Here is a 27,372-nt window from a genome sequence, read left to right as displayed (position 1 = left end):
AATTTAAAGTTTTTGTATGAGATTAGTGCTAATATTATTTCTTTGTCGTTCGAAAGTCCCGTTACATCATAAATACGTTTAACTTTATACTCACTACGAATAGCCAGTAATACACCGCCGTATCCTACATCGTTCACACGATCCTTCCTTAAAACTACAAAATTAGATGGAAATAGTTCGGAATCGTAGAAGGATTTAATTAGAAAAGTTTCAGTTACCGCGAAAATATCACAAGATGCACCACACACAGATTTTTTAAATTCAGCCGATTTACTACGTAATCCCCTACAGTTTTGATATATAATCACTATGTTATTATATTTATGAGTCACTGCTTGGCTTACGAAAATTATTACGCCACGGCTTTATGCATACATCTTCAGGCCATTTGCTAACATCAATGAACAAATGGGATTGTTTAGCGAGAACACCAACTTTAAATGAAGCGTAGTTACCTCTCGATTTTAACGCTTCCACGGTACAGTTATCAATGCTACAAGCGTTGTTTATATGCTCAGTAATTTTATCAGCTAGCGTACCTTCCTTCACATAGTATAAGTGATAATATATCCATCGTTCTGAAGCCTCAATAAGTGAATTACCGGGCGCCGCGAAATCCCATATTTTGAAAAAGCGCGGCAGGCCGCGGACTGCCCAGGGCTGTATCTCTATAGGGCAGGCTGCGGCTGGTGTCCCACAAAACATCAAAATTCTCTAAAGGGCCTCTGCGTGTTGGACCTGTGTCCCCATGTAAGCCTTCCAAAGGACCGGGTATCTTCCTTCTGGTGATACCCGTGTATTATGGAGATAAAAAATTACTGCTGTATACATTTAGGTCTATATATGCTGTTACAAAGTTAACTCAATACTTATTCGGAACGGAAATTTAAAATATGCAATACCTATATAAGAATTCTTAGAATCACGTAACCAGGTAGAAAGCTGGAAGTTGACCTCTTCTATTCTTATAAGCACTGAACTGAGCACAAAGCAAGACTTACGTTAGGGTTAAACTTTAAAAGAAACGTCCAGAACACGAATGGTTTGGCTCAAACATATGAACTTTATTATATTCAACTCTTTTGAAAATAAAGAAGAAATTTAAACTAAAATATATGACGGACGAGGTACAATTTATAGGTTTAAGGTAGTTAATTAAGTTTTTAATGTTTCCGAGCGCATTCATTCATTCAAATAAATGTAAAAGTGAATGGGTTTATTTATAGTTTCTTTTTACCAAATTTCACTCATACTTTTGATTTCATTCATATTTTTAAATTGAAATTTTCTAAATTTTTTTATAAGTTTTTTGTGTATCCGAATGAAATAAAAAATTCAAGTAGAGTGTATTTTCAAAATTTTCTGTGTCCTTGTATTAGGTACTTACATGTTTCATGAGTCCAGTCTATGGTCCAGTCAAATATACCTACATTTACTTTGTATTTAAACATAAATTCTAAAAATTAATTGAATAATTGAATATATTGATCGCTTTAGAGATCTACGATGAGTCCGTCTATTCATTTTGATTTGATTCCTGTTAAAAACATAAGTTCCATATAAATCTGAAGTATTATTCATATTATTAACTAGCTTCCGCCCGCGACTCCGTCCGCGCGGAACAATTAAGAAAAATTAAGATTTTTTTTTTCTACACATTTTTCCGGGATAAAAAGAAGTACCTATCCTATTTTAATTTTTATGTCCAGGATAATAAGGTATATTTTTTATATCAAGTTTCATAGAAATCCAACCGTTAGTTTTCACGTGATGCCTTCACATACAGACAGACAGACAGACAAAAATTTTTTTAATCACATATTTGGGTTTGGTATCGATCCAGTAACACCCCCTGCTATTTATTTTTTCAATATTTTCAATGTACAGAATTGACCCTTCTACAGATTTATTATATATTGTATAGATTAATAAGATGCTTTTCTTTCAAAATACATGAAACATTCCCGAATCTCTACTAATTATAAACAACAGATTTTATTCCCGAAACTCAAACGTTAAAGCTTTGTCAAGATAGATTTGTTTAAAGCGAAGTTTTACAGCGTCTTACAATTACACCGAGCGTGGTTTGCCAAATTAGCTCGGTCCTCTTTATAAATGCATGCCGAGCCCACCTGGGTGATTACATTATAATTTTACCCTCCATTGTTTGCTGTTTAACTTCGTAATTTATTCAAAACGACAGTACTCTTTAGCCAAAATGTTAGATGAGGATCGAGGAATTATTTTTTAGGACAAGTCGTAAACGCAAAAAGACATTCGACCTTTCGAAGCCCGTTTAATTATTTAGAGGATATTTATGGTTATTCTGTAATCGGGGTCAGATATTTAATATTTATTTGTGCGAGTTATTAGCGGTTTTAATGAAGAAGGGTTAATTAATGTAAGGTGGTATAATGGACATTCCTTGCGTAAATATGTAATGTGATTGTGAAATGATTGTTATACATTCGTTTAGAGAGACAGGCGATAAATATTATTAGTTAAACAGTTCGACTGTTTTAAAATATAAAGGTAAATTTGGAGGCGTAGAGTACTTGATATTTTTGAAAAAAAAGAAACAATTATTTTTGAATATGCAATACTGTAAAAAATACGAACTTTTAAAACCATAAAATACTTATTTTAAGATGCATTCATAAGTATGCTAAAACCGTTTTGTATTCATAACGAAATTGAGTGAAATATTCTTCGCTGCTTATGAGCAAAAAGATGAATATTTTCGCAGTCATAAGATTGTTGAGGTCGCATAAACGTCAACTAAATTGGTATAAAAACAAAGGGTGCGATGCTCGTAAAGTAATAAAGAAAATATATTGTAGCTAGTCTAGATATATCCTTCTCTAACAATGGGCGATCAGTCTTTGAGTTATCGTGAGCTTTGTAAGAATAATAACCTAATTTACACGGGGTTTAAAGCCAAAAGCAAAACGCAGTGTTGTTTTTCCTCTTTAGAATGCTCGGTTCGAGTAAATTAGTTAAATCCGCTTTAAAATTCAATTTGACGTTAATTTTGAATGCAAAATAGCAGAATGCGGGCACTCGTGTTTGCTATTTTTTCAGGAACGTTTTAAGACGTCATTGAGAAATGTTTGAGATATGTTTTGCAAATTTAAACGTGTAAAATGACGGAGTGGGTGTGGTACTTGGATATCTCATTAGTCTTTGTATATGAGATTTTGGCGGTAAAGCTTTTGGATATGTTAAGGGGTGGTTAAAAGGTTATGAAGACTAAATTTAATTGCTGCGATGAAACGATGTTTGCAGATTTATAAATTCATATGAAGGATTTGTAATAGTGCTTTTTGTTTCTCCTACAACATGTCTAACATGTGAATAATACTCTTAAAAAATGGAAGATTTAAAATACATCAAGACTATATTTCGCAGATTATCGAAGATTATTTTTTAAGAAAACCCCCTTTCCTCTATGAAAAATATATTAACATTAACAAGTCGGTAACATGTCGCCTTTGTGTTAAGTGGCTATTTCTCCATTACTGCTATTAAATATATTAAACAAAGTTAAAGCAAAGGAGATTTTCTGGTACACCAGCGTGTACTATATTGTTTTAAATTCATAGTTTGCAAGTACATTATTAGGCAGGCACTGACCAAGCTGATTCGCATGGATGTTCGAAAAGTTCACTCTGTGTGGACTCGCTTATTAGATTAATCATATATTGATGAGAAAGCTTTATAAAAATATGTTACAGACATTTATTGTGTTATAGGTAAGTTTGAAATAGGTCCCTTTTCCTTTTTTCTCGCAATAACAACGTAGGTAGAGATATAGGCAGGAGGAAATTTTCACGCGTTTTACGAGGCTCAGGAATTAAAATAAATATATAGTATGGCTCTTGTCATTATACTTATCTTGTTTATTTAGGCGTCGTTTGCGGTTGCTCTGTACTAACGCGGTTTTATACGAACATTTAGCAGTTTAAATATTAAATTAAAGTGTGGGTCTTAACTTAAGGTCACGTTTTTTTAGAGCAATTAAATGGCAAAAATTTAAAGGACAAAATACAAAGTGTTAAAATTGTATTGCATTATAATATTATGTAGATTGAAGAATGTGTTATTAACGTTTCACAATACTCATCAAAAACAAAGTTAATTTTTTAACGACTTGTATTATTGATTAAATTTTACCTAGCTTCATTATCTTGAGTTTTTTCTATTCCGTTCCTGTCTATTTTTTTCCTTCTTTGATAGTAGATACTCTAAGGTAGATACCTAGATATTCTACAAAATTCAATAACAAATAACTAGAGCAATGGGTCGCTGTTACATGGCCCATGGAAAATTACACCTTCACCCACTTTCAGTGTGTAATCTCTATATTTTATCCCTTGCCCTAGAATATCTTATTCACCCTTCATTATTAAGATGTTCCTGTTTGGGTCACTGATACTACTGGCTTCGTATTTTAGATGAAATCGATTAGGATGTTTATTCCGTGGATAAGGGAGGACGTGATCAGAATTTGTAGTGTATTTTTGACTGGAAGGATATCTTCATAAATCTTTAGAAATAATGTATGATTTTCAAAAGAAGTGATCTATATTTGGTTTTGTATAACTGGGTGGCTTTAATTAAAAGGACAATTATCTGGATTGCAACTTGCGGAGCAAAAACGATATTACTACTAATGTTATAACACTGATTTCAAAAATTGACTGCAGATGATATAGTATAGAGAAACCCATTTCAATAATACATCTACTTAATATCAATCAAAACATTTATTTCTTAACTAGCTTCCGCCCGCGACTCCGTCCGCGTGGATGTCGGTCATCGCGTGGATGGTTATTTCTCCATTTTGAGTACCTCTGTCAATAACATCTTATAAATATCTATTGGACCCAATTCCCAAATACGGCTAGGCCTATAATAATACGCAACGTGTGTTCGCGGTTCTACGGAACAACGTCTATGGATAAAACTGAAAAATTAAGATTAATTTTTTTCTACGTATTTTTCCAGGATAAAAAGTATCCTATTTTACGCCCAGGATAATAAGGTATAATTATACCAAGTTTCATCGAAATCGAACCGCTAGTTTTCACGTGATGCCTTCACATACAGACAGACAGACAGACAGACAGACAGACAGACAGACAAAAATTTTTTTAATCACATATTTGGGTTTGGTATCGATCCAGTAACACCCCCTGCTATTTATTTTTTCAATATTTTCAATGTACAGAATTGACCCTTCTACAGATTTATTATATGTATAGAAAATAAAAATTTCATTTAATAAATGTTATTGCTAACTGTTATTTTTCGCGTGACGAAAGATTTTTATAATTCCCCTAAGCTCCTTTTCCTAATGGTGTGCAGCGGCCGCGAAATTTAAAAACCGAAAGCTTCGAAATTCAAAATCCTCACCACAGATGATCTAAAGTCCATGATTAAATGCCTAGACAGTCGCTTAAAACGGACCATTAAATAGATGGACTTTTTGTAAGTCTATCGGAAAACGATTTGCTAGTCTTTGCAAGTAATCCGACGATCTTGTGAGTGCATGTCAAACAGAGATTAGTAGGTAGTAGCTGCACGGCGCATTTGTGCTGACCTGAGGCGGCATTACGAGAATAAATATTTAAGTGTGCATCTACGGGCAATTTGTTTTGTGTACGGTAATCAAGTGTTAGTTAAGCACTTTATTGTTTTCTCAATTGCAAAAAAAGCATATTGTTCCTACATGAATACTGATTGAGTATTGATTATAAAACCTATTCTTTGAAAGTTGTGTTCTTTCAAAATGCGATCATGCAATGATGTTGATTGTTGATATTAAGTTATTTATTAAATGGTTTAGATTTTAATACATATACACTTTAAATAATATGACACGAAACAATATCGTTAATGAACTCTATCTTCTGCATTAACAGCATTCAATTGCAGTATTTCATCATGTCTGCTTCAGTCGCTATTAAATAGATACATTTGATTAGCCACCACACTTAATATCCTTTATAGAGATGGGTAGGTAACTTATTGTTGGAATTTATCCGTCTCCCAGCGCAATAACTAGCGCCACACAATACTAACGATACGTGCCGTCTGCGGCGCCAGGCAATACGGCGAATTGCCAATAAATAGAGGTGTGTTCTTTGTTTTCGGCTTCTGTGTGGAGTGAGAGAATGTTTGGAATTGTTTTTTTGAAGTGAAACTTCTTTATCAGGGTTGGAAAAAAAATTAGTGTAACATTTTTTCGTTACGCGTGACATTTTTCCGTTACGCGCCATCTTTTTCTTTTTTTCTACCACGCGTGATTCGACGTTTTTCTGTAAAGTTGCATATAGTAAATTTTTTTTTTTTTAAGTAAGGTTATAAAGAACTTTCTTATGTATGTACACTTGTACACGCACACATTTTTTTTAATAATTTGTTGATATTATAAATTAGGTTTTGAGGTGAAATGGCTGGAGATTTGAAGAATGTATTTTTGATTTTACAATGCATTACTTATTATTATTATTTTTTTTTAAATAGGTATTGTAATTATTAATTCGAGCTATTGTTAGTTGGCAATTATTTCTACATGCCATACGGTTGTATTTGAATAAAAGAAAATAAAATCGGCTCTTTCATAATTTGGAGATTATTATGAAAGAGCTGAATTAATTGCTGTACAATCTGTAGATGAAAAGCCACATGAAAAGAACGAATGTGACCACTATTACGAAGTACTTAGACAAAGTTTACATTTCACGTCCACTGATCTACAAACATGCAATTCCCCTGCTGCCGAAATTCTTTAGACCACGCCACTGCGTACAACACGGCTCCACTTCTATGGAGGTCAAAGGTATCCATGTTACGAGCTTAGCACTTGACACGGCGCGCCCCTCTAGGGCCCTCTGGTGAAGAGTTTACACTCCCCAGAACTAAACACTAACATCTCTTTGAGGTTGGATTTGGAAGAATTTGTTAGGCTGTGGTAATGTAGATGCCCACGCGACAGTTCGATACATGCTTGTTGTAATAGTATCTATAATTTTGGTAATTGAGAGAGCAAAATGCTGGTCATTAACGACTAGCAAAGATGTGAAGATGTGATATCATGAGCATGAACAAAAGAAGCGATAACTTTGTCTTGCATATTAAATTATTATATCAGAAGAACCCAGTTGAAGAAACTAGAAATACCTTACTAAGAAAATATTATTAAAATGGTTTTACCTTTTTAAAATATTTGCCTCAATATAATGTAACAAGAAAACAAGTGAATTGAGTCGTATAAGGCACCATAGTTATTTATTTCGTTCTGATAATTCGTCCCAAGGTTCAATTACAGAAGTCCAATTAAAAATATAATTTGAGATTTCCTCAATACCGCGAACGAACAGATGCATGATAAAAGAGTGCAAAATAAAATGTATTCTATACGTTACATGAAATTTTATTGAAATATTATTCTCAGTTCATGTTGCGAAATTTCACACCGCAAAAATGTGCAGCGTTGAAGTTTAAGCCCGGAATTAAAATATGGTTGTTATAATCTTAATTGATGCGTGGCTTGGGTGTACGTGTTTCTGAAAAGCTTAAAATGTTCATTTTTCTTAAATATATAAGTAACATCTTCATCACATTACACGGTGTATGTTTTATATTTAGGATAAGCTACTCTTCTGCGATTTTTAAATGTTCTACAAGTATAGTTGGAATAGATAACTTGAAGCATGTTTTGTTATTATTAGTTATATACTTATATTTATATAATTTATTCATACTATGTACATGTACTTACGTAATAAATAATTCAATTCGCTGAAAGAAGTGTATAGTATCTGGCAGTTAAATTTACATAAAACAACTATAGACTAAAAATACATTCAACTTTGCACCTCACTATTTACAGAAATAGAAAACAATGGCTGAAAAGAAACCAAAACGCAGCGACAATTTTTGCACAGAGTAAAAAAATACGAACTCGTGTAATTTTTGGAGGTGTTCCCGCCACTTATCTCAGTTTCAATGGACATTTACCGCAGTGTCAGAGCTGTTCATATGGTCTGAATGAATAATTTAAAGCTAACGACTCGCTCCTGGAAAGTACTATTTAATCGTTGGACGGTATTGTTTAATTGCATTCGTATTGTTGCAATGCAATAATTTATTTTTATTTTTATTGTTATAAAAAAGAGCGTGTGGGTCGAGCATATGTGTTAGGAGTGAAACTTCTTTGGCAAGATTCAAAGATACCAAAATCGTCGCCTTACTCAATGACGTGACGGTATTGTCATGACGCGACCAATTGCAACGCGCCTAAAGCAGTTTCGCTTCAAAAAGTAATGAAAAATTAAATTGATTATTGCTACAACTGATCTGTGAAATTTTCTAGAACAGAATTTTCCTACATTTCTCTCGCGTATTAGCTTAAAATCTGCCTAGTTTTTAAATCTAGCGGTGACATACATTCCGGTTGATTAAAGCTTATTATTATAGTACAAACTAATAGTATTTCTTTATTCCACGGGATTTCCAAATATCTGAACCGCCATAGCATAAAACAGTTTATGTACCACTGGTCCGGAAAGCGGAAAGATTTGCTCATTCCTTTTCCTGGTCCCTAACCATGAATACTTTTATAGGACTATCAAAGAGTAGAGCTGCGAACATCGTGCTTTTGTTAACAGATATTATTTAATCATGTTTACCAGGAGGAAATTATATCTAACATTTTAGATTTTTTTAAATATAAATTTAATGAACTAATAAAATGATAATATAACGAAATATCAATCTAATTCTTAGGTAATTTCAATGAGTGCAAAAAATACAGTACCAGTTATTAACTCTCGCTGACTTTTTTTTTCATAAAAATATGAAACCTATGGATAAAAATATGCATCATAATTCAAAAAACCTATGTATTTTTTTTTAAATAAAAAGGTATTTACGTCCTCCATCCCAGTCCCCACAAAGCGTACCTATACATTATTTGCACAATACACATGTTCTCATTCTCTAAACAACCGAAGCGTTGCAAAAACCTCACAGCAACACAAAACCGTAAATCGAAAAAAAAAAAAAATTGATTGCTCATGTCCTCGCTGAACAAACACTGAATTGTTAGAAGTTCATTCACGAAAAGCTAACACGGGCGATAGATAAATGGAACAAACAAAACTAATCTCTCAGTTATGATGAATGGTATTCGAGCGGAGCGTATTGTTCTCCGTCGGGATTTAGTGAAACGCAGAAACGCATGACCATATTGAGAGGAAAAGATGTCAATTTATAAGGATTATTTTAAAGTAATATGTATTACTAGTGGTCCGCCCCGGATTCGCCCGTGGTACATATTTCGCAATAAAAGGTAGCCTATGACCTTTCTCGGGTATCAAAATATCTCCATACCAAATTTCATGCAAATTGGTTCAGTAGTTTAGGCGTGATTGAGTAACAGACAGACAGACAGAGTTACTTTCGCATTTATAATATTAATATAGTATATAGTATGGATTACAATGCTACGTCGGTGTAGCGAACAATCGTATCGTGCGTATTGTGCATGAATTTTTGTCCTGATTCTTTTTTATCACTTGATTAAGTTTATTTTTAATTCCTTGTTTATTTTTTCTATTAGTACCTGGTTCTGCTGTTCAATTTAACATTTTGTTTCTTTTTAAGGCAATCTCCTATAATAATTAGTGCAATTTAAACGCAACAGTGTCAGTTTATCTATTTTACATTATAATAATTGTATTATATGTTGTCTAGAGGAGTAATTTTCTACGGAAATTATCTACAAGAATTATTTAACAATGATTATATAGTTTGTTTTGTCTTTCCAAGTGTTCTACCTTGGCTCTACCTGTCGATAAACACGATTTAAGTATGTTTTTATCGCTTTCAACATAGTCGGATGAAAAACATGCGGCTGATATTTCATTAAAAGCTCAATGCTATTATTTCTACATTAATATTTTAATGTATCAAATTGTAAATCTACAATGACTCGAATATAATTTAGCAAGATTTAAGTATTGATATAAATGCCTTGTTTGGCAAATAAATGAATCGAACACGGTGATATAACACGGTTAAAATAGAATTTCCAAGCCACAAAGCTCTCTCGAGACAATATTCTTAAAGATATACACAGGATATTCCTTAGGTGAGTAACAAAGATGAAAGATTCAAAGAATCACTTCAGATAACAGGGGCTTGAGATTCAAAGGTATCGAGCCTCGGTTCGCTGCGGCTTGAAAATCTCGAAATATGCTTATCTAAAGGAATACCTTAGTCTGTTATTAAACAAGGAGCAAAGTTTGGATATAACGATGATGTAACTACTATTGTTACATAATACTAATGATATTCATGACTGCATAATATAAGTAAAAGAAAATTTTAATTGATGACCATATACTTAAGTAGCTTTTTTTATTTAGGGATTTTTGTCCTAAAGGACAATCCCATCGTACCTTGATATATTATGTAGCTGTATCTTAGTTTGTAAATATTACGTTTGAGCACAGTAAGTTGGGCGCAGTTAATATCAGATATTTTAGGTTACATGTACATATGCATCTTGTTGTTCATCCATGAAAATATATCGAATAATATAAAGAACCTGTCTACCATACCTATTTCAGTTCAACTTGTGCCGTTAGCCGTATGAATCAAAAGATATTTCAAGCAAAAATATTATAAGTTCTTCTTGTAGATGTCGTTTTTAGCAGCTACTTGGGGACGGATAATGGTTACATCATATCGTTTTAGGGTACGGAAAATTTTAAATTCAACGAAAACGGATAATTGAAACAAATCAGCCCATCAATCGTAGTAAATGGAGCGGTTAATTAGAACAAGTGTCGACAGGTCGAGTTAGGTAAAGACTTACTAAGTAGGGAGTTATCGTTAAATTGATCGGAGCTGTTTATTCAACCAACACTTGCGCTTCGCTGATAACAAACTTTTCTTTAGCAATTACTCCCGTCGTTGCTTGTTGCTAGTGATTTTACAAGTGAACACGGGTAGATGAAACATTGAGTTAGATAACTATGTAACTACATCGTGTTGTGTGTCTTAAGTTCGAAAGATAAGTACGGATGTTTTCTCTATTTCAATGATTGTATTCTTGTCTTCTGTATCCATTATTCAGATCTATACTGTGCGAAAGTTTGGATAAATGTCTGTTACTTCTTCAAAACTACTGAGACGATATTGATAAATCTTGGTCGTACTTGGTGGTAGGAACCTACCAGTTCCATCTGTACTGTAATAAGCAACGATTACAGTTTCTTTCATAAGGATTTTGGACATAGGTTAAGTCAAATAACCTGTCCTGAAAGTATATTTACCTGAAACATCAGTACTTGAGTAGGCAGTAGAAGTTAAATTTAAACATTTATTTCAATTAGACTTCTACTAATCACTTTTGAATCATCAAATTTATTTTTTCCATTTACCACGATCAATTTTAAGTCGGTTGTACTGCTAACTACACTGGAACTGCCATAAATATTCCAATAAAATACAGCATTAATTTCCTTAACTAATACATACCCATATCACGTTAGTGTCATAAATCTCATTTGAGTTAATGCTCGCTTTGTTTTACCCGAAGCGATATAACAATTAATTAAAATTATAACAGCGCATATATTATTCTCGTTTTTATCTATTAGCACAGAATACTTAATAGTAGCTAACTCTACTATTAGTGTTGATTCGAGCGTTCAAGGGATAGAGGAAATGATATGACCTATTTATGCGATAATTCATCGATATTAATGAGAGAAAACATTAATGAATACATATTTATTTTTAGTTCTTTTGATGGATTAATATAAATTATGCATATATTGAACATACTTAAAAGAACGTGGCTCGTATTACTTTCTCATTTATTATAGGACGTGGGAAATGCTTCTTTGTAGAATGAAATGACTTACGCATATATTTACTAAATGATTATGTATTGTTAGGCAATGCAAGAAAATATGAGATTTACAGAATAAAAATAATAGATATGGTGTAATTTTTATTTACCTAATAAAAAAAAACATTTTTATACCAAATTGCACTAATATAAACGCACAATTAACTAAATGTGCAATCTATGAGATAATGACTAAAACTTAGTTACTCAAGAATCACAATCTAGGTGGCCATAGCCGTCTACAAAAATGTGCATGCGAAAGGTACTTTACTTTCAAAACCTATTTAGCTTTCTCACGACCTGAAAACCAAGACTCTTCGTTCGTAGTTTAAAACGAGACTTGAAATGTGAAACTTTCAGCATAGAATCACAAAGTTTTAAAATAAAATATTAGGGACACTCCACACCCGGGACGACATCGGATTTTTCATTTAAACTTCCCTTCCTGTTACGTGTTACATACAAACACGCTTACTTGCTTTGTAATATTTGTTTGATTGTTGCGTTTCAATTGAAACATGTCACCGACAACCGAGTTTTCAAACGTGTTGATGAATGAAAACAAACGGAACCCAATGCTAGATCCTAATAATATTATAAATGCGAAAGTTACTCTGTCTGTCTGTTACGCTTTCCCGCTTAAACCTCTCAACCGATTTTGATGAAATTTGGCACAGACAATCTTTAGACCCTGAGAAAGATAACAGGCTACCTGTTATTGCGAAATATGTACCACGGGCGAAGCCGGGGCGGACCGCTAGTATAGAATACATATTATTTATTTATTTAATAATAAATAAATGTTCTTGCTATCGTTGCTATCTCAATTAGTCCATTCATATTTGTTGAAAGAGTGCGCAATATACGCTGATTCCTTATTCATTTTCAGTAGGTATTTTGCAAGTTCAATTGAAACTTACGAAATTTATTGGCATTGAAAATACACAAATAGAGATTTAAACAGAGATTTAATCCGTATCTATTCAATAGGAATATAAGGAAAATATCATTTTCATGTTTAACATAAGAATGAAGTAATAAAACTGAATATAACACCGAACAAGCCTGTAAAGGGCAAAGGCGAGAAATTGATTGTGCGTAAACAAAAGGAAGGCCATCTTGAGAACAAACCGTGACGTTGGATTGTTTGTTATTTATTATTATTAGACGTTACTGACTTGGCCTTTTTGTTTAGCGGAGAGTAGGGTTCAGAGACACAATATGGCTGAGTCATGATAAGATTTAAAGTATCATACGGAGTTATGAATTTTGTATCTATGTAGCGGTTTTGTGAAATAAATTCACAAGAACTGTAATGGAATAAAACGACGGCATGATCTGATCCAATACTAAGCTTTCGCTTGTGTTATGGAAACTGATAGCTAATAAACATACATAAATAATTTTAAATAAATACTAATTATATAGATAATTAACACCCAAACACAGAGCAAACATCTATTTTCATCACACAAAGCCCGGTGGACCACCAACCAATTGTAATAGTTTGTAAAATTGAATTTTAACAAAGATAAGATAAGGTAAAGAAACAAGCACTCCAACAGTCTTTGACAATGCTCACAAAGCATCGTACCGCGAAAACGTCTTACCAAGTTATATACACTCGCCTTAAATTGATTGTAAGTGCAGAGTGCACTGCATTTGATATATCCATTGTATCTTCCACTTCAACCCACTGTTCATAAGTGCAATCCGCAAAGAAACGCGAAAAACCCCTCGGAGACGCGTCGTGAATCTTTCACAAGTCCTGAAGAGCTTTTTATGTTAAGAAATGTAAACTTCGCCGTTAAAATGATGGAAAATAAATAATAGCTGTAGTATACAGAGTTCTAATGAAAAACAAACTGCGGACGTCCTAGTTTTGTAAAAGTTTTAAACGATGTGACAAACGATTATTTGTGTTTTTAATGCGTAATCGTGCTATGGCAAGATCACGGCAAGATTGATCCGGAATACATTTCTTTGGTAATGAACAACTACTTGACAAAAGACACTGACTTAGTTTAATGTAGTGAAAATCCTCGTCACGACATGTAGATGTTATCTAGCACGAAACAAGCATATAAAGTTTACATAAGCGATGAGTGTTAAAGCTTAGGTATAAGATGTAATTATAATTTACATTTAAGGCTCGTAACATGGATCATCCTCCTAAATAACTATTTAGGAGCTGGTGGCTTCACCAACTGGTGAGCGTGAGGTTTTTAGGTAATTCTGAATTTCGCTGATAGATATCTTGGAACTTCTTGGAAATTAAATAAATTGTTAAACTTTTAGATATCTAAGTAAGCTTTTCCTGTTTCGTATTTTTTTATTACGCAAGTATTACCTATATGGTCAGAGGAACAAACTAAGGTTTCTATAAAAAATACACACAAAAAGTATTGAACACGATTGAAATAAATTATATAGAGGGAAATAGAGCCTGAAGCACGATATTGTTTTGATGGGTCTCGAATACTGAGGTTAATATAGTTATAATATTCATTTAATTGAAGGAATTAAACAAAAATTAACACATACAATCGAATGTAATACTTATTATATCTACGCAGACGTCGGGCAATGAACGTACAATATCGCTATACTGTATAGAAATATGTATATAATATAAAAGTGGATTGTAAGTAGCATTAACACAAGAGAGCTTATATTCTCATCTCTCATGCTTAAGTATAACAAAAACCTTTGCTGTTAAGTAATGATAGTAACAATTAATCTTATATTCTTTTCATGTATTTATTTTTGTTTGGTTAAATGATAAAAAATTACTACATCGTCATAAGTCAACGCTAATTTTAATAAGAAACTTAAAATATATGTTTAAAATAATAGCTCTATTTTCTACATTCATTGAATGAAACATCTTTTTACCTAACATTTTTACCAACAATATAACAAAATAAGTATACAATCTGTAGCTGCTTAATATTGAAAACAGTAAACCTTCTATTCAGAAACAATTTTCCGCCCAGTGAATCTTCGCCGAATCATTCCGTACTAGCTAAAAATACGAAGATGTCGCAGATAACTGCACTGTAAAATATATTTACGTTCACAAAACTACTAGAAAATTCTACAGAAGTGTTTGTATTCTCAAAGGCATTCGTTATGCTAAGCTTGTGGAAGAAAGTGAGAGCTGCAAACGGATTTTCTTGCCCTTTAAATTGCAGGCATTGAGTTAACTTGAGCCCAGCCACAAATATAGCAAGCAATAATGTCAGGCGACAACGTTGAAAGGGAATAAAAGTTTATGAAACGTGTATGCCATGGCTTTACCAATAACGCGCAGAAGACTAATATTGTGATCGGCGAGCGCAAATGCAGATTTTTGTTAACTTTTGTATACCTAAATTTGTTATTTTGATAAAAATTTTGGAATGGGTATTGTGTAAAGCTGTGGTGTGATGGCACTCATACACATAAAGCGCTCCCCCTATTTGTGTTTTTTTATTTGTCATATTAAGGTTTAAATATTAAATACTTTATGAATTAGATAATATTCCACCTTATTGGTGCGAAATTGTAAGATGTCCTCGAAACATAAGATAGCAATCGATTCTGCTAAAAATAAAAACGATATTCTGAATGTTTATTGCATGAAGTTTTTGTGAAGAGAATATTTGTAACAACTCGAGTGCATTGAAATTCATAAAGCACTGGTTGTGTCCAAAATATGCAAGTCCATACATCGGAAAACATCCGACTTCGATAGAACGATACTTTACGTGTACCGAAAACCAATATATTGATACGATTTACTACGTGAATCTGCAATTAATGTAGGATTTCACGCGAATTTACCATGAACTCTGTTTAATGATTGGCATCATAACGCAAAAAGCATTTTGTACTCTTAATTTTGTGCGGTTTAATAAAACTTTTCTTGTGTTACAATTTTTTATGAGAACACCACACAGTGAACGTCTATTTCATTTCCACGAAAATATACACAACGAGTTTTAGCGGCAAAAACAATTATTTATATCATCGCTCGTTGGAATAATTCATAAGCCAGATGCAGTATTTGTAAACATTGCGTTAAATTATGACTTCTGAAACGTATTCTTTTTTCAGGTGGCTGTGTTAATCGAAAATGGCGTCATCGGTCCGGAAATAGTGCGTCGGGCCGAGGCGATGGGCCTGACGTAGCGGCGGAATGCAGGAGGACGAAAGGCGGTTGTCGTTCCCGCCGCCGGCGCCGCTCCATTCGCCAGGGGAGGAGATAGACGGCTCACGCTTGCTCGGCGAAATAGTACGGACGCTAGAGGCCACCAACTCAGAGGCGGCGGCACCGCTAGCGGCGTCGCAGTCCAAAGATGCCCTCGACACGGAGTGCGAGAATCCGAAGCCGCGGCGGGAGGAGCTGCGGATCCCTCTCGATGTCACCTTCTCGGAGCCCCCGCCTGGGCGAAGCGACGAGCCTAGAGCGGTCGTCACTCCGTTCACGCGCGAGTCAGCCAAGCGTGCGGGGTCGAGAGGAGCGCAGTTGGTCAGAGAGTTCGGATTCATGCCCCGGCGGCGGCTCAGTGTCGAAGACGGAGCGCGCTTACCGAGAAAATATGAACCTTTCCCGCCTAAGCTGTACGGACGGCCGCTCGAAGAGATCGACAACTTCATTTACGATGAGGTAAGCATAATTTTAGTTATATTGGTCCAAAATCCTGAAAACGATTATACGATAAAACGATATATTGCGGGTTTTTTTCAATTTTCATATTTTACACTACAGCAGCCATACTTTGATGGAGAGCTCATTCGCATACATTAATGGTTTATTCATGGTGAGACATGCTGAATTCACTTTCTGAATATTAAAATTTCAATTAAGTACAGTTTCTTGGGACGAAATTTCGACAACATTTGAAATAAAATCTGTTTTCTCAGTATCGTTATAAATATAAATTGCGATATTTAAAATAAATATTCTAAGGAAAGAGCGTTTTAATAAATAATATATTCTATTTAAATACATCGGAATTACACGCACCCACCCACCAAACGAGGACATTATAAGCCATCAAAGGAGGGAGAAATCTCGCAATTGTCGGGTTTCAGCGTGTTACGTCAAAATAACGACAATGAACGAAATAACAATGTTACTCCTCCATATGTGCTTATATCATTACTTTTCACGGTAATATCCCGAAGTTATAACTTCTTGACCAGACGCGCCAGAATAAATTGACCCTTATTACGTCTAGGTCAACAAATACTTTATAAGATGTTCAAAGGTCCGAATGAACTGGACGATTTATACAATACTGTATTCTTATAACGATTTAATGTGCTTGAACAAAATACATCCATATGTATGTATTGTTAACATAATTGTTGGCAATAGAGTTTAAAAAAATGAACCGTTTTGTACGATTTTAGTTTATATTAAAAAAATAAATTTCCACTCTATTATGCTGTAATGTGTAAAGAATGTTATGTAGTTTTATCTCCGAAAATAACCGTGTGTTACGTTGTTTGCTTTGCAGGCGAAGTTACGGGTCCTTTGTGCCATATTATTAAGAGTAACGACTGTGTACCCCGCGGCTTTAATATTAAACCAACCACAAATTTACATTCGAATTATATAAGTTTACGAAATTTGATGAGGACGACATGTATACGTCCGCATCTTCCTGTTTGTTTTTATTTTATCTTAAGAAATTAATCAATAAATCCTCTACAGTCATACGGGTACGGTCAAAGGGGGCGCAAAGTAAGGACTTAGAAAATTTTTGATCCAAAGTGAAAATTGTATAGAAATCATGATTTTTTTTGCGCGTCGACGGACCTAACGGCTAACCTAACCTAAACCTAACCTAACTTTGAGGGCGAATATCTCGGCCATTTTTGATTTTAGAGAAAAGTTGTTCCCATAAAACATGCTTATATTAGCGTAATCTTTACGATAAAATAATAATAAATAGATGTTATAATGACACCAACTCCGTCAACACTAACACCAAGTCCTGAGCCCCCTTTGCTTTAGTCCAACCAAAAGCTTACAAAACTGAAATTGAAAAAAAAGTTTCAATTGTAAAATTATTAATTATCAATTTGCATTAGGCACATACATCTCGTACTCAGAGTCAAAATTATGTTTCGATGTGTGCTGGAGAAAGTACCTTGATTCAGTACAACATTAGTTGGATTTCTTCTCTTCCATCCTTTATTTTAACGTAAGCTGTTTATGAAAATCGCTCGTAAACCGTACGGGTCACCGGAGCGGATACACGCCGGCATTGAGGTGCTTATCTGACAGGCGCTAGGCTGGACTTGTTGCGCTAAATTAACATTACATTCTAACACAAAGATAGGACAAGCGATACTGAAGGTATCAGTGTTAAGTCAGCACGGAGAGGTGTTTGTTTGAATTAATTATACAGCTAAATGGTTATCGCTTTCTGTCAGACTTTTTCACGTCGATTAGTCGTAAATTGTAAAAGTATCTTATTGCTGTTAAATAGAAAGAGAGGGTAAGTTATACCGATGATTTAATCAGTGTAGAGAGGTGTTTGTTACAATTAATTAGACAACCAACTGAACGTTTATCGCTTTCGGTCGGACCTTTACACATCCGTACAATCGTAAACTGTAAAAGTATCTTGTAGCTGTCAAACACAAAGAAAGGGTAAATGATACTGATGTAATTAGTGGAATTCATCAGGTATTTGTTCGAAACCACTTAGGAACATTCATCGCTTTTGGTCGGACTTTTACAGCCGCTTTTACGTAACTTGTAAATCCTAGAACTATTAACAAAAAGATCGGGTAAGTGACACCAACGTAGAACCTAATCAATGTAGAGAGGTGTCATCGGTTCGAATTAATAAGAGAACCAGCAACGAATTTTTATCGTTTTTATTTTGGTCAGACGTTTTTGCGTCCGTTTTTATAGTCAAATGTAAAATTGTCCAACAGTCCCCAAAAATGCCAAAGTTTTTGAATGAATAAGTAAGAAATATTTCTGGCTAGCAGGCTCTTGATTTTCGTGTTTGGTTAGCCTTGTAAAGTATATCCATATTTTACTTTTTACTACATTTTAACGAGGAGTGAAGAGGCTTCTTTGACTCATAAAAAGAATCTATCTAGAACAAAGGCATTTCATATTATAAAGAAGTAAATCTAGAATATTCTTAATAACATATAAATTATCCTTTGTAATAGTTAAAAAAATGGAGAGATAAAATAAAGTGTATAATTTAATGTAGATATTAATAATAAAAAGTAAAGCATATAATTATATCTATAGAACGTGTATTATATCTATAGAAGTGGAACTTCTTTGGCCAGATATCAAAATCGTTGCCTTAGTCCATGACGTGACGGTATTGCGATGGTAGAGCCATGCAATTTTAATTTTACTCTCAACGCGCTTAAAGAAGTTTAACTTCAAAAATAGCATGGAAAAATAAACAATACATAGGGTTACTTTTTTATTATAGCCTCTACTCAAACTTAAATTCAAATAACACCGCCAAGCTATAAAAATGCTCTAAAGAGCTTTAGAGAAGAAATATATAAATATTTCCTGTATTTGCGGCTTACCGCGCAATTCTAAGGAATGGACATCGGCCGGGGATATGAACGTCGGTTAATGCAGTGTGAAAGCCATTTTGTGAAAATCGACTCTTTACGATAAGAATATTTCAGTTTGCATTTTATATAAAGATATTTTTTTATACGTCTTCCTCTTTAGTACCAAAAGGCTACTGCATGATTTACCTTGGCTTCATGTCCTTTTTTCAGTTTTTGTTACAAGTCGCACAATGTAATTTTTCATTTTTTTTTGTTAGAACGTATATAGAGAACAAGCATAAGAGAATAAGATGTTACATTTAGTACTAAAATAAAGATCTTGGAGAACATACTTAACTTTTATTCAACCAAACAATTTGGAAGTGCTTCGCGTAAAAAACAAATGGGAACCAACCTTTGACTATATGTGTACGTGACTCGGATTTTAATTTACAATTTTCCCAGCTTTCCGTCTTATTGATTTCTGCGAAATGACTGTGTTTTTGTGAGGGAATCTGTGTTATTAGGTACGTTATACTATGAGAAATTTGCATACGGTTATAAAACCACAATGCAGTCTTTTTATGTATCCAAAATTCATAGGATTCATTACATGAGAAGGTGTTATTAATCCAAGATTAAAATACTGTTTGGACTGTTTACATTTGAAATATGAAAATTGTATCTTTTTGTAGACTTTAGACTCTAGATTCATTGTTCATGAATGACAAAACATTATTTTTAGCAGCAGTGACGCAAAATGTAGAAATTAGTCTGTACAATTAAATATTCAATTAGGCTACCGCTTAATCTTTATCGTGGTCTGATTATATTACTATTGTAGTAATCGCATTACAACTAGGGCATAGTTATTTACGGTTATGAGTTTCAGCAATTTAAGGGCTTTAATTTAATATGTGCCTAATAGCAATAGACATTACAAAAAAGTTAATATCCTTTTTATAAACCTACCAATAAAAAAATAAAATATAAAAAAATCTAAAAATGAATAAAAAAATACGCAGCTAATATATTTTTGTATCTGAATATATTTTAGCACAAGTTCTCAATAACTACAAAAGATAATACAGCTGAAAAGTTGAGCGTAGGTGTGTATAAAAACTTACGTATGAATATGTAATATGCATAGTTTTGTACACATACATTATCACATAGTTTATTGAGCTTGTTACGAACACTGGCTTACTTTGAGTCAAAATGTTAGGCATTTTGGAAGGCGGCCAAACCACCGCTCCTCAATAAAACAGATTCATAGATTCATGACATTTAACTATGAGACCACTTGCAATTGAATTGTTTGGTCGTTGTGGTAAAAGTTTAACCACTTCTCACTTAAGAGTTCATCGGATTGTTGAATGGTTTATTTTCTTTGGAAATAGTCGAGTGGTCTTGGATTGTGCTTGATACGTCTCGATTTATTTTATAGCTAGTAGAATAATGTAATTAAATAGTTAATTGAATTTTAGGAATAGTTTATTTAACCCATTGAGCCCCAAGCGGCCCGATCGGTCCCAGACACAATAGTTTTTCTATTGTGTCTGTGGTTCCGGGGCCTGAGTTATCCCACCAAAAACATAAATGTAAAAATTGGAGCCGAGTTCAATCGTTGACTTAATTTGCCAAAAAAAGAAATGAGATCTAAATGTGTGCCAAGTTCTGCAGACAGTCCAGAAATTTATTTACAAAGATGTATTAAGTTCTTAGGTTGACTGAAAACTCAATTGTTTTATTTTCCCTTAGAGAACAATGTTTATTCCAAAATATAACTTTTTTAATTTGAATAATATAATTATTTTCACAAAGCAAACAACTGATGACCTATTGAACCCCATAATTTGATGAGGCTAGTTTTTAGAACCTCACAAGATATAAACAGTAGGTATGTAAAACTAATCGTCGCCTTACTCCATGACGTTACGGTATTGCCATGACGCGATCTTGAAATTTTACTCTAAACGCGCCTAAAGATGTTTCACTTATATTAATATTACGCAAATTAAATCATTTCGACCTTCGACGAAGCCTTCTTCCATTACACTAAAATTAAAACTAAACTAAACACTCATAAATAAAGAATAAATAAATGTGAATATGTAAAATTATATATTATTTTTAACTGTATGAGGAATATTTTTATTACAATTTTCTTTTATTTTACTTTTAATAACAGTTTTGAATAAAGAAATCATGCAATCGAAGTAATCCGCCCCAGCGATACTAGCGCGAGTGAGTGTGATGTCAGAGGCGCATCGAATCTACAGATGTTTCGCGCTAAAATATGTAAACTTCAATAATCTATATCTCAGTCATTTATTGATGGATTTCAAAAAATTTTTCTGCCACTGATTAGTTTTGATCTATATTTTAACACTATTATGGTGAATATAATATTTTCTATTTTTATAAACTTTTCCATTTTTCCATACAAACAAAATTAATGTCATTGAAAAAAATTAAATACAGATAAATTCAGTATTTTCTGATTTTTTCCTTTGTACACTCACTATTACCTAGTTGATTACAAAATTTGAACTTTCTAGGTCATCTGGAAGTGGGTTAGGTTTTGTATATGTCTATAAGTCAGTCAGTCTTAAAAATTGCGATTTTTGGATATTAATATCTACGCAACTGTTTAATCTGTATTTATGAAATTTAAGTTTCTTGTTTATCTTGAGGTCCTCTTGATATGTACCAAATTTGGTTTATTTATCTTAAATAGTTTTCGAGTTATAAGGGGGTGAAAAGTGGCTCGAAATGGTTCGTGTAAATATACACACGGCTGCTGCTCGCCAGTTCTCTTCGCTTGAACTCGGCTGGACACGCTGCCGCGTGTCTAGATGAATTTAAATCAGATCCGATTTAAATAAAAAAATGCGTAGGTAATTTATGATGAGGGAAAATTTGAATTTTTTATTTAACAATTTATATTTTATCATTCTCAAATGTAACTATTGTCAATAGCCTATTTGTTATTTTTTTATAAATAATGTGCTCCAGGTCATAATGTTTAAATGTACTTATTCGCAAAGGATTTGTTTCGACACACGCAGCGCTGCTTTACACGCATTTGAGAGCTTTTATTGTAAGGCTTTCATGGCCTGGTAATCATTTGCTGTCTTCTTTTTCACCAGACCTGAAATTGTTAAAAATTAAAATAAAATTAATACTAAAATAGAAAGAAGGCTTCGAGAAAAGATTGCTGATGAATACAAGATTTGACGCGACTTGATTTTCGAAATTGTAGCCTTAAATATTTAATAAAACATTAAATTCAATATGTAATTAATTAAATTATGTAATAAATAAATCCCACCATAAAAAGGTCGCTGTAATTGAAATACAAAACATGTCTGCGTAATTGATAAAATAAAATATAATTACGACACTGAAAACCATGCGCGGCCACAAAAGAAAAATAAATCGTGAAATCATTATGCGGGCGTGTTGAAATTATATCGGCTGTCCATTTCGCACTTTTAAATCCTCGTTAAACTTTCATATTCACGAAAACAAAAGGAATAAAAACGAATATGTTTGTGAATAAAACGTGGAAAAATATAATGTACATTTGTGCTTTTTGATGCTGTTGCTAAAGAATATTTTCCACGTGAAATGGTGTTAATTGCAAAAGGCATCCATGACTACTGAGAGCACCCGATTCTTTGCTTTGGTGCACTTAAATTTTACTTTATGATTGTAGTTCATTTTTCAGTACCTTTGCGTTTACCTCTTGAAATAATAAATGCTGTATACGATAAAACAGCATTATGAATAATCTCGTAGAACACATGCTAATTATACAAAAGTGCAGAAGCGAATGTTTTTAATTTTGAAAGCTTGTGTTTAGTTGTTTGAATTGAATACGAATCAGAACTAGTGTAGAGGCTCCTTTTAAGAATAAATAAAATGTTTATGTCATTGTTTTGTTAAATGCGAGAAACCTCTCGTCACATAACTATGTGACGCACTCAATAGTAGTGTCTTGCTTATTGTGATATGGAAATATAAATATGAGTGAACTGTATTCATCACACTGCATTAAAAACTGATTATCAGACATTCATTAATTTCTATGTAAAACAAAATAGCTAATGCACGTAGCACGTAAAAGTCCATACAATCTTCTATCTATAGCTCTATCTACTGACATAAACAGAAGATGTGTTTAAATATGTCACTTATTTCAACCCTTTTGAGTCGAAAATAGCACAGTAAATTCACATAACTTATAGCACACTATTTACAAAATAAGCCAAAGTTTGTGAGAACACTAAGACTGATTTATCGTGTTAATAAGACTCCAACTACGATCGCTTCTATGAAATTGATGTAACCGCTTGAGCAAAGTGAACTTACAAGAAATAATTTTGAAATTTCCGAATCTGAGCTATTTTACTATTACTATAAAGTATAATTGTATTAAATAATATCTTTTGTAAGTACTTGAATTATTATACTACTATTACCTTTGCGGACTTTGTCTACATATTTCACGACTTGCGATTTAAATTCTTAATACCACACCTCTATCATATAAACTTTATACTATAAAGCACCCAAAGAAAGACAATGCATCACGCATTGTCTTTCGTTAAAATATTTCCTTGAAAATATTGTTCCAAAGCAGAAGTAGAAGTAGTCGGAATAGGTAGTAGAAGGCAACTTCCTATTTTAGTGAGATTAAGTCAATTTTAAAATAGCTACTATTTGTTTTTTTTTAATTATGTTTTAAACGATAAAGTAGATAATTGTGCATTCTATGTTTGTTTTAAGCATAGTATTTTGTCCAAACAAAATATAGAGACGAGAAAAGCTTGTTAAGGCGAATGACAAACATTAATGTTAGAAAGATAAACACCAGGCTCAACTTAATACCAAATAACAGGCAGCACATAATAAGCGACAGGCGACCATAAGTATCCGATAACAGTTATGATCTTTTCCTGACCCAGAAAGAAAAAATGGACGTGATGTAGCAATTCGGAGATAGCAATTTTGTATAGCTTTATATATAGGTATATCACTTCACCCGCTACTGTCAATTACTAAACTTCTAGACTATGTTTTAAGATGAAACACTCACCTGTTTTAGACAAAGTAAAGCTACTTTGAAACTTTTACTAGCTGAATTAAGCATACTTTGAATTTAATACTAATTTGTCTCACTTCTTTACCCTGTTTGAGTGAACATGGGATTTAGAAACATGTATATTTTGTGATACTACAGGAAGAAAAAAGTATTTTTAGCCTTAAAAGAGTTTAGGCTCTACGTAAATTCCACTGAACCATTATATGAGTTTCTCCTTTCTATAGATGATTAAAGAAATAAGTGTTATAAACATACAGTTACGAAACAAAAAAAACAACATTGTCACGATTAGAACTAATAATTACGCACAAATAAAACAGCATGAATTCACAAACGATTTACTTATTTTCACTTTTATGATTGTCATATTGAAATAAATAGGTCATGGCTTATCACGCATCTCATAACAAATACAAAATTGAATTGTTAAGACAGTTACGACCTCACGTCGGCTCCTGTTAGCTTATATTGTGGCCAAACAAAAATACATTTATTCTAGTTTGCATCTACGTTTATCCAGCATAGATATTTTTTATCTGTATGCGATAAAAAAGCGGTTAAAATATTGCATCGATGAAACGTCAGTTATAAAATATTAGCCATGCGATGTTTTGTGATTTTAAAATATTCACGAGAGTTGAATACAAAACAATTTTACACAAAACCTGAATAAATTTATCCGATCAATCATGCACATACCAGCGAGCTAGTTTAATTTAAACTTAGCACTAAATAAATCCAAAGAGTTGAAACTTCAATATTTAGTTGGAGGAATTGAAAGGGCGATGCAACGGGTCGAATGAAACTAACTGAAACGAGTAAGAATTTACATTAAAGAGATTTATTTGCTTTGTTCAACTTCATTGTTTTACGATGCCTGTATTTTGCTTTTATGTGTTCTGCTCTTTATTATATAACCCTCATAAATATAATAATCTTGTTATATTTTATTTCAAGATCTGTATTTTATGATTCCAGCTTATATGATCTGTGTGTATATCTATCTAAAAATAGCAGCGAATCTGGTAAAAATGTGTATACAGAAAAATAGGATAAAAAAATAAACGAGTTTTAATGTATGCAATTGTTATTACAATGTTTATTTTACAGTGTAAAAAACACGTAAAAACGTTCATAATTTACGTTATCAGAAAACTCTTTCAATCTAAACTAGAAATGTAGGTAATTCAAGGAAAGATTGAGAACGCGATCTTTCACGGAACTTCCGCAATATTTTGTAGTCTTCGCACTTCCTAAAGTTAGAGTGGTGAGACCTACAAAGGGAAACTTCGATAAAACTTCATCATTTTAACGTTTTCGATTACACAAACACAGCATAAAACGCGGTAATATCAGCGAACCGCGTATTAACAAGTCTTCGGTTGTATCTAGGTCAGCATGAATGCTCTTTAATATTCTGCAGTAGCCCGGCGTGAATTAAAATAGGTGACAAGATTCCGCAACCGCGAACCTCCAGGGCATCGGCTTTGTGCGACCTAATTGCTTGTTTATCAGCGTGGATGACAGCGCGCGCGAACCAAAGTTCGGGAGGGACTGGATCTGACGTGGGTTGGAGTCGGGTGTTCCTATTAATCGGGTTGATAGCACTAATAATATGAATTTAAAAAAATTTGATAGAGATAGAATATAGAGTGCCTGTTTTTTTTTTGGGTTTATTTAGAAAAACTAAGGCGATTATTTTCAAATATGACAAAAGATTTATTTTTAATTCTAAATCTAGTAATACGTAATATTGACTTGAACGATATTATTTATTTTATCTCTTAAAACAATAACATTAGTCAATAACGACAAAAGTTTTAAAGATAAAAAAACACACTCAAAAATTACTACGAATTTCTTGCTTTTTCATAGTAAAATTCAATATACACTCAAACTAAATGAAAAACCAGAAAAGCAAACAAAAATCTAGTCCAGTTACATTTCGATTTCAACACACGCAACCAAAGCTGAAAGCACACGAGTAAAACTACGGAATAAAATTTAACAACATTCATTATAATAAAGAAGAGTAATGACTAAGTAGATTTTTATTATCGATACAGCGATGTCGATCACAGTAATTGAAGATTGTAGTGCACTTCAATTTGTGTTATTTTTTCAAACGCGACCTCGACCAATAAAATTATTCCACGTAGTTTATTTTAGCTGCAGTGTTACCTGAACTGCGTTTAATGTCTTCATGAGTTTTTAATTTTCAATTAAATGCAAAATTTGTTAGAGTTTAAAGTAGCGTTAAATGAAATTAAATGAAAGTAAGTTTATTTATCAGTAGTTACGATATGCTATATTACTTTTTTTTGTTTACTAAACAAATAAAACCCTTGAATGTTTCATTTTAAATGAATTTAGTTTTTCAATAAAAATAACTCCTTTAAAAAAATTGTCAGAACCTTAAAAGCTACTAGAAAAAAATAGAATACAAAATTAATTATTACAAATTGCGCGTTGTAAATAGTTATTTATCATTTAACATTTCCGCTGTGGTAAAATTTTAATTTACAATTTGAAATATCCAAATCAGAGGGGTGATTTATAACTAGACATTGATTGATAACTATTATCAGGAAATAAGCAGTTGTTGTATCGCATAATAGGCCTCTATTGTGGGGTTAACATTTCATGGAGAGTTTATTTAAAATGTATTATTTTACAGTACATAAATATTACTTTTAATCAAATTATGTTTTAATATAAATAGGTCTATTTTTATAAAGGTATCTTTATTTATCTATAAATGCATATTGGATAACCTTGGAAGGTGTTACGTTATATA

The 27,372-nt window shown here is 32.9% G+C and overlaps 1 protein-coding gene across 1 annotated transcript in view; it reads left to right on the top strand.

The window, feature by feature from the left end:
* Nucleotides 1-27,372, top strand: part of LOC123699074 (sodium channel protein 60E) — a 123,982-nt gene that overhangs the window by 34,820 nt on the left and 61,790 nt on the right. The window contains exon 2 of the mRNA XM_045645939.1: nucleotides 16,028-16,580. Within this exon, the coding sequence (XP_045501895.1) occupies nucleotides 16,110-16,580 (471 nt within the window). The 5' untranslated portion in view covers nucleotides 16,028-16,109. The remainder of the gene's footprint in view (nucleotides 1-16,027; nucleotides 16,581-27,372) is intronic.

Source organism: Colias croceus, chromosome 17, assembly GCF_905220415.1.
Source record: "Colias croceus chromosome 17, ilColCroc2.1".
Lineage (NCBI taxonomy): Eukaryota > Metazoa > Arthropoda > Insecta > Lepidoptera > Pieridae > Colias > Colias croceus.
The sequence above is the reverse complement of the archived record's forward strand: the minus strand, read 5'-3'. Positions and strand labels throughout refer to the sequence as shown.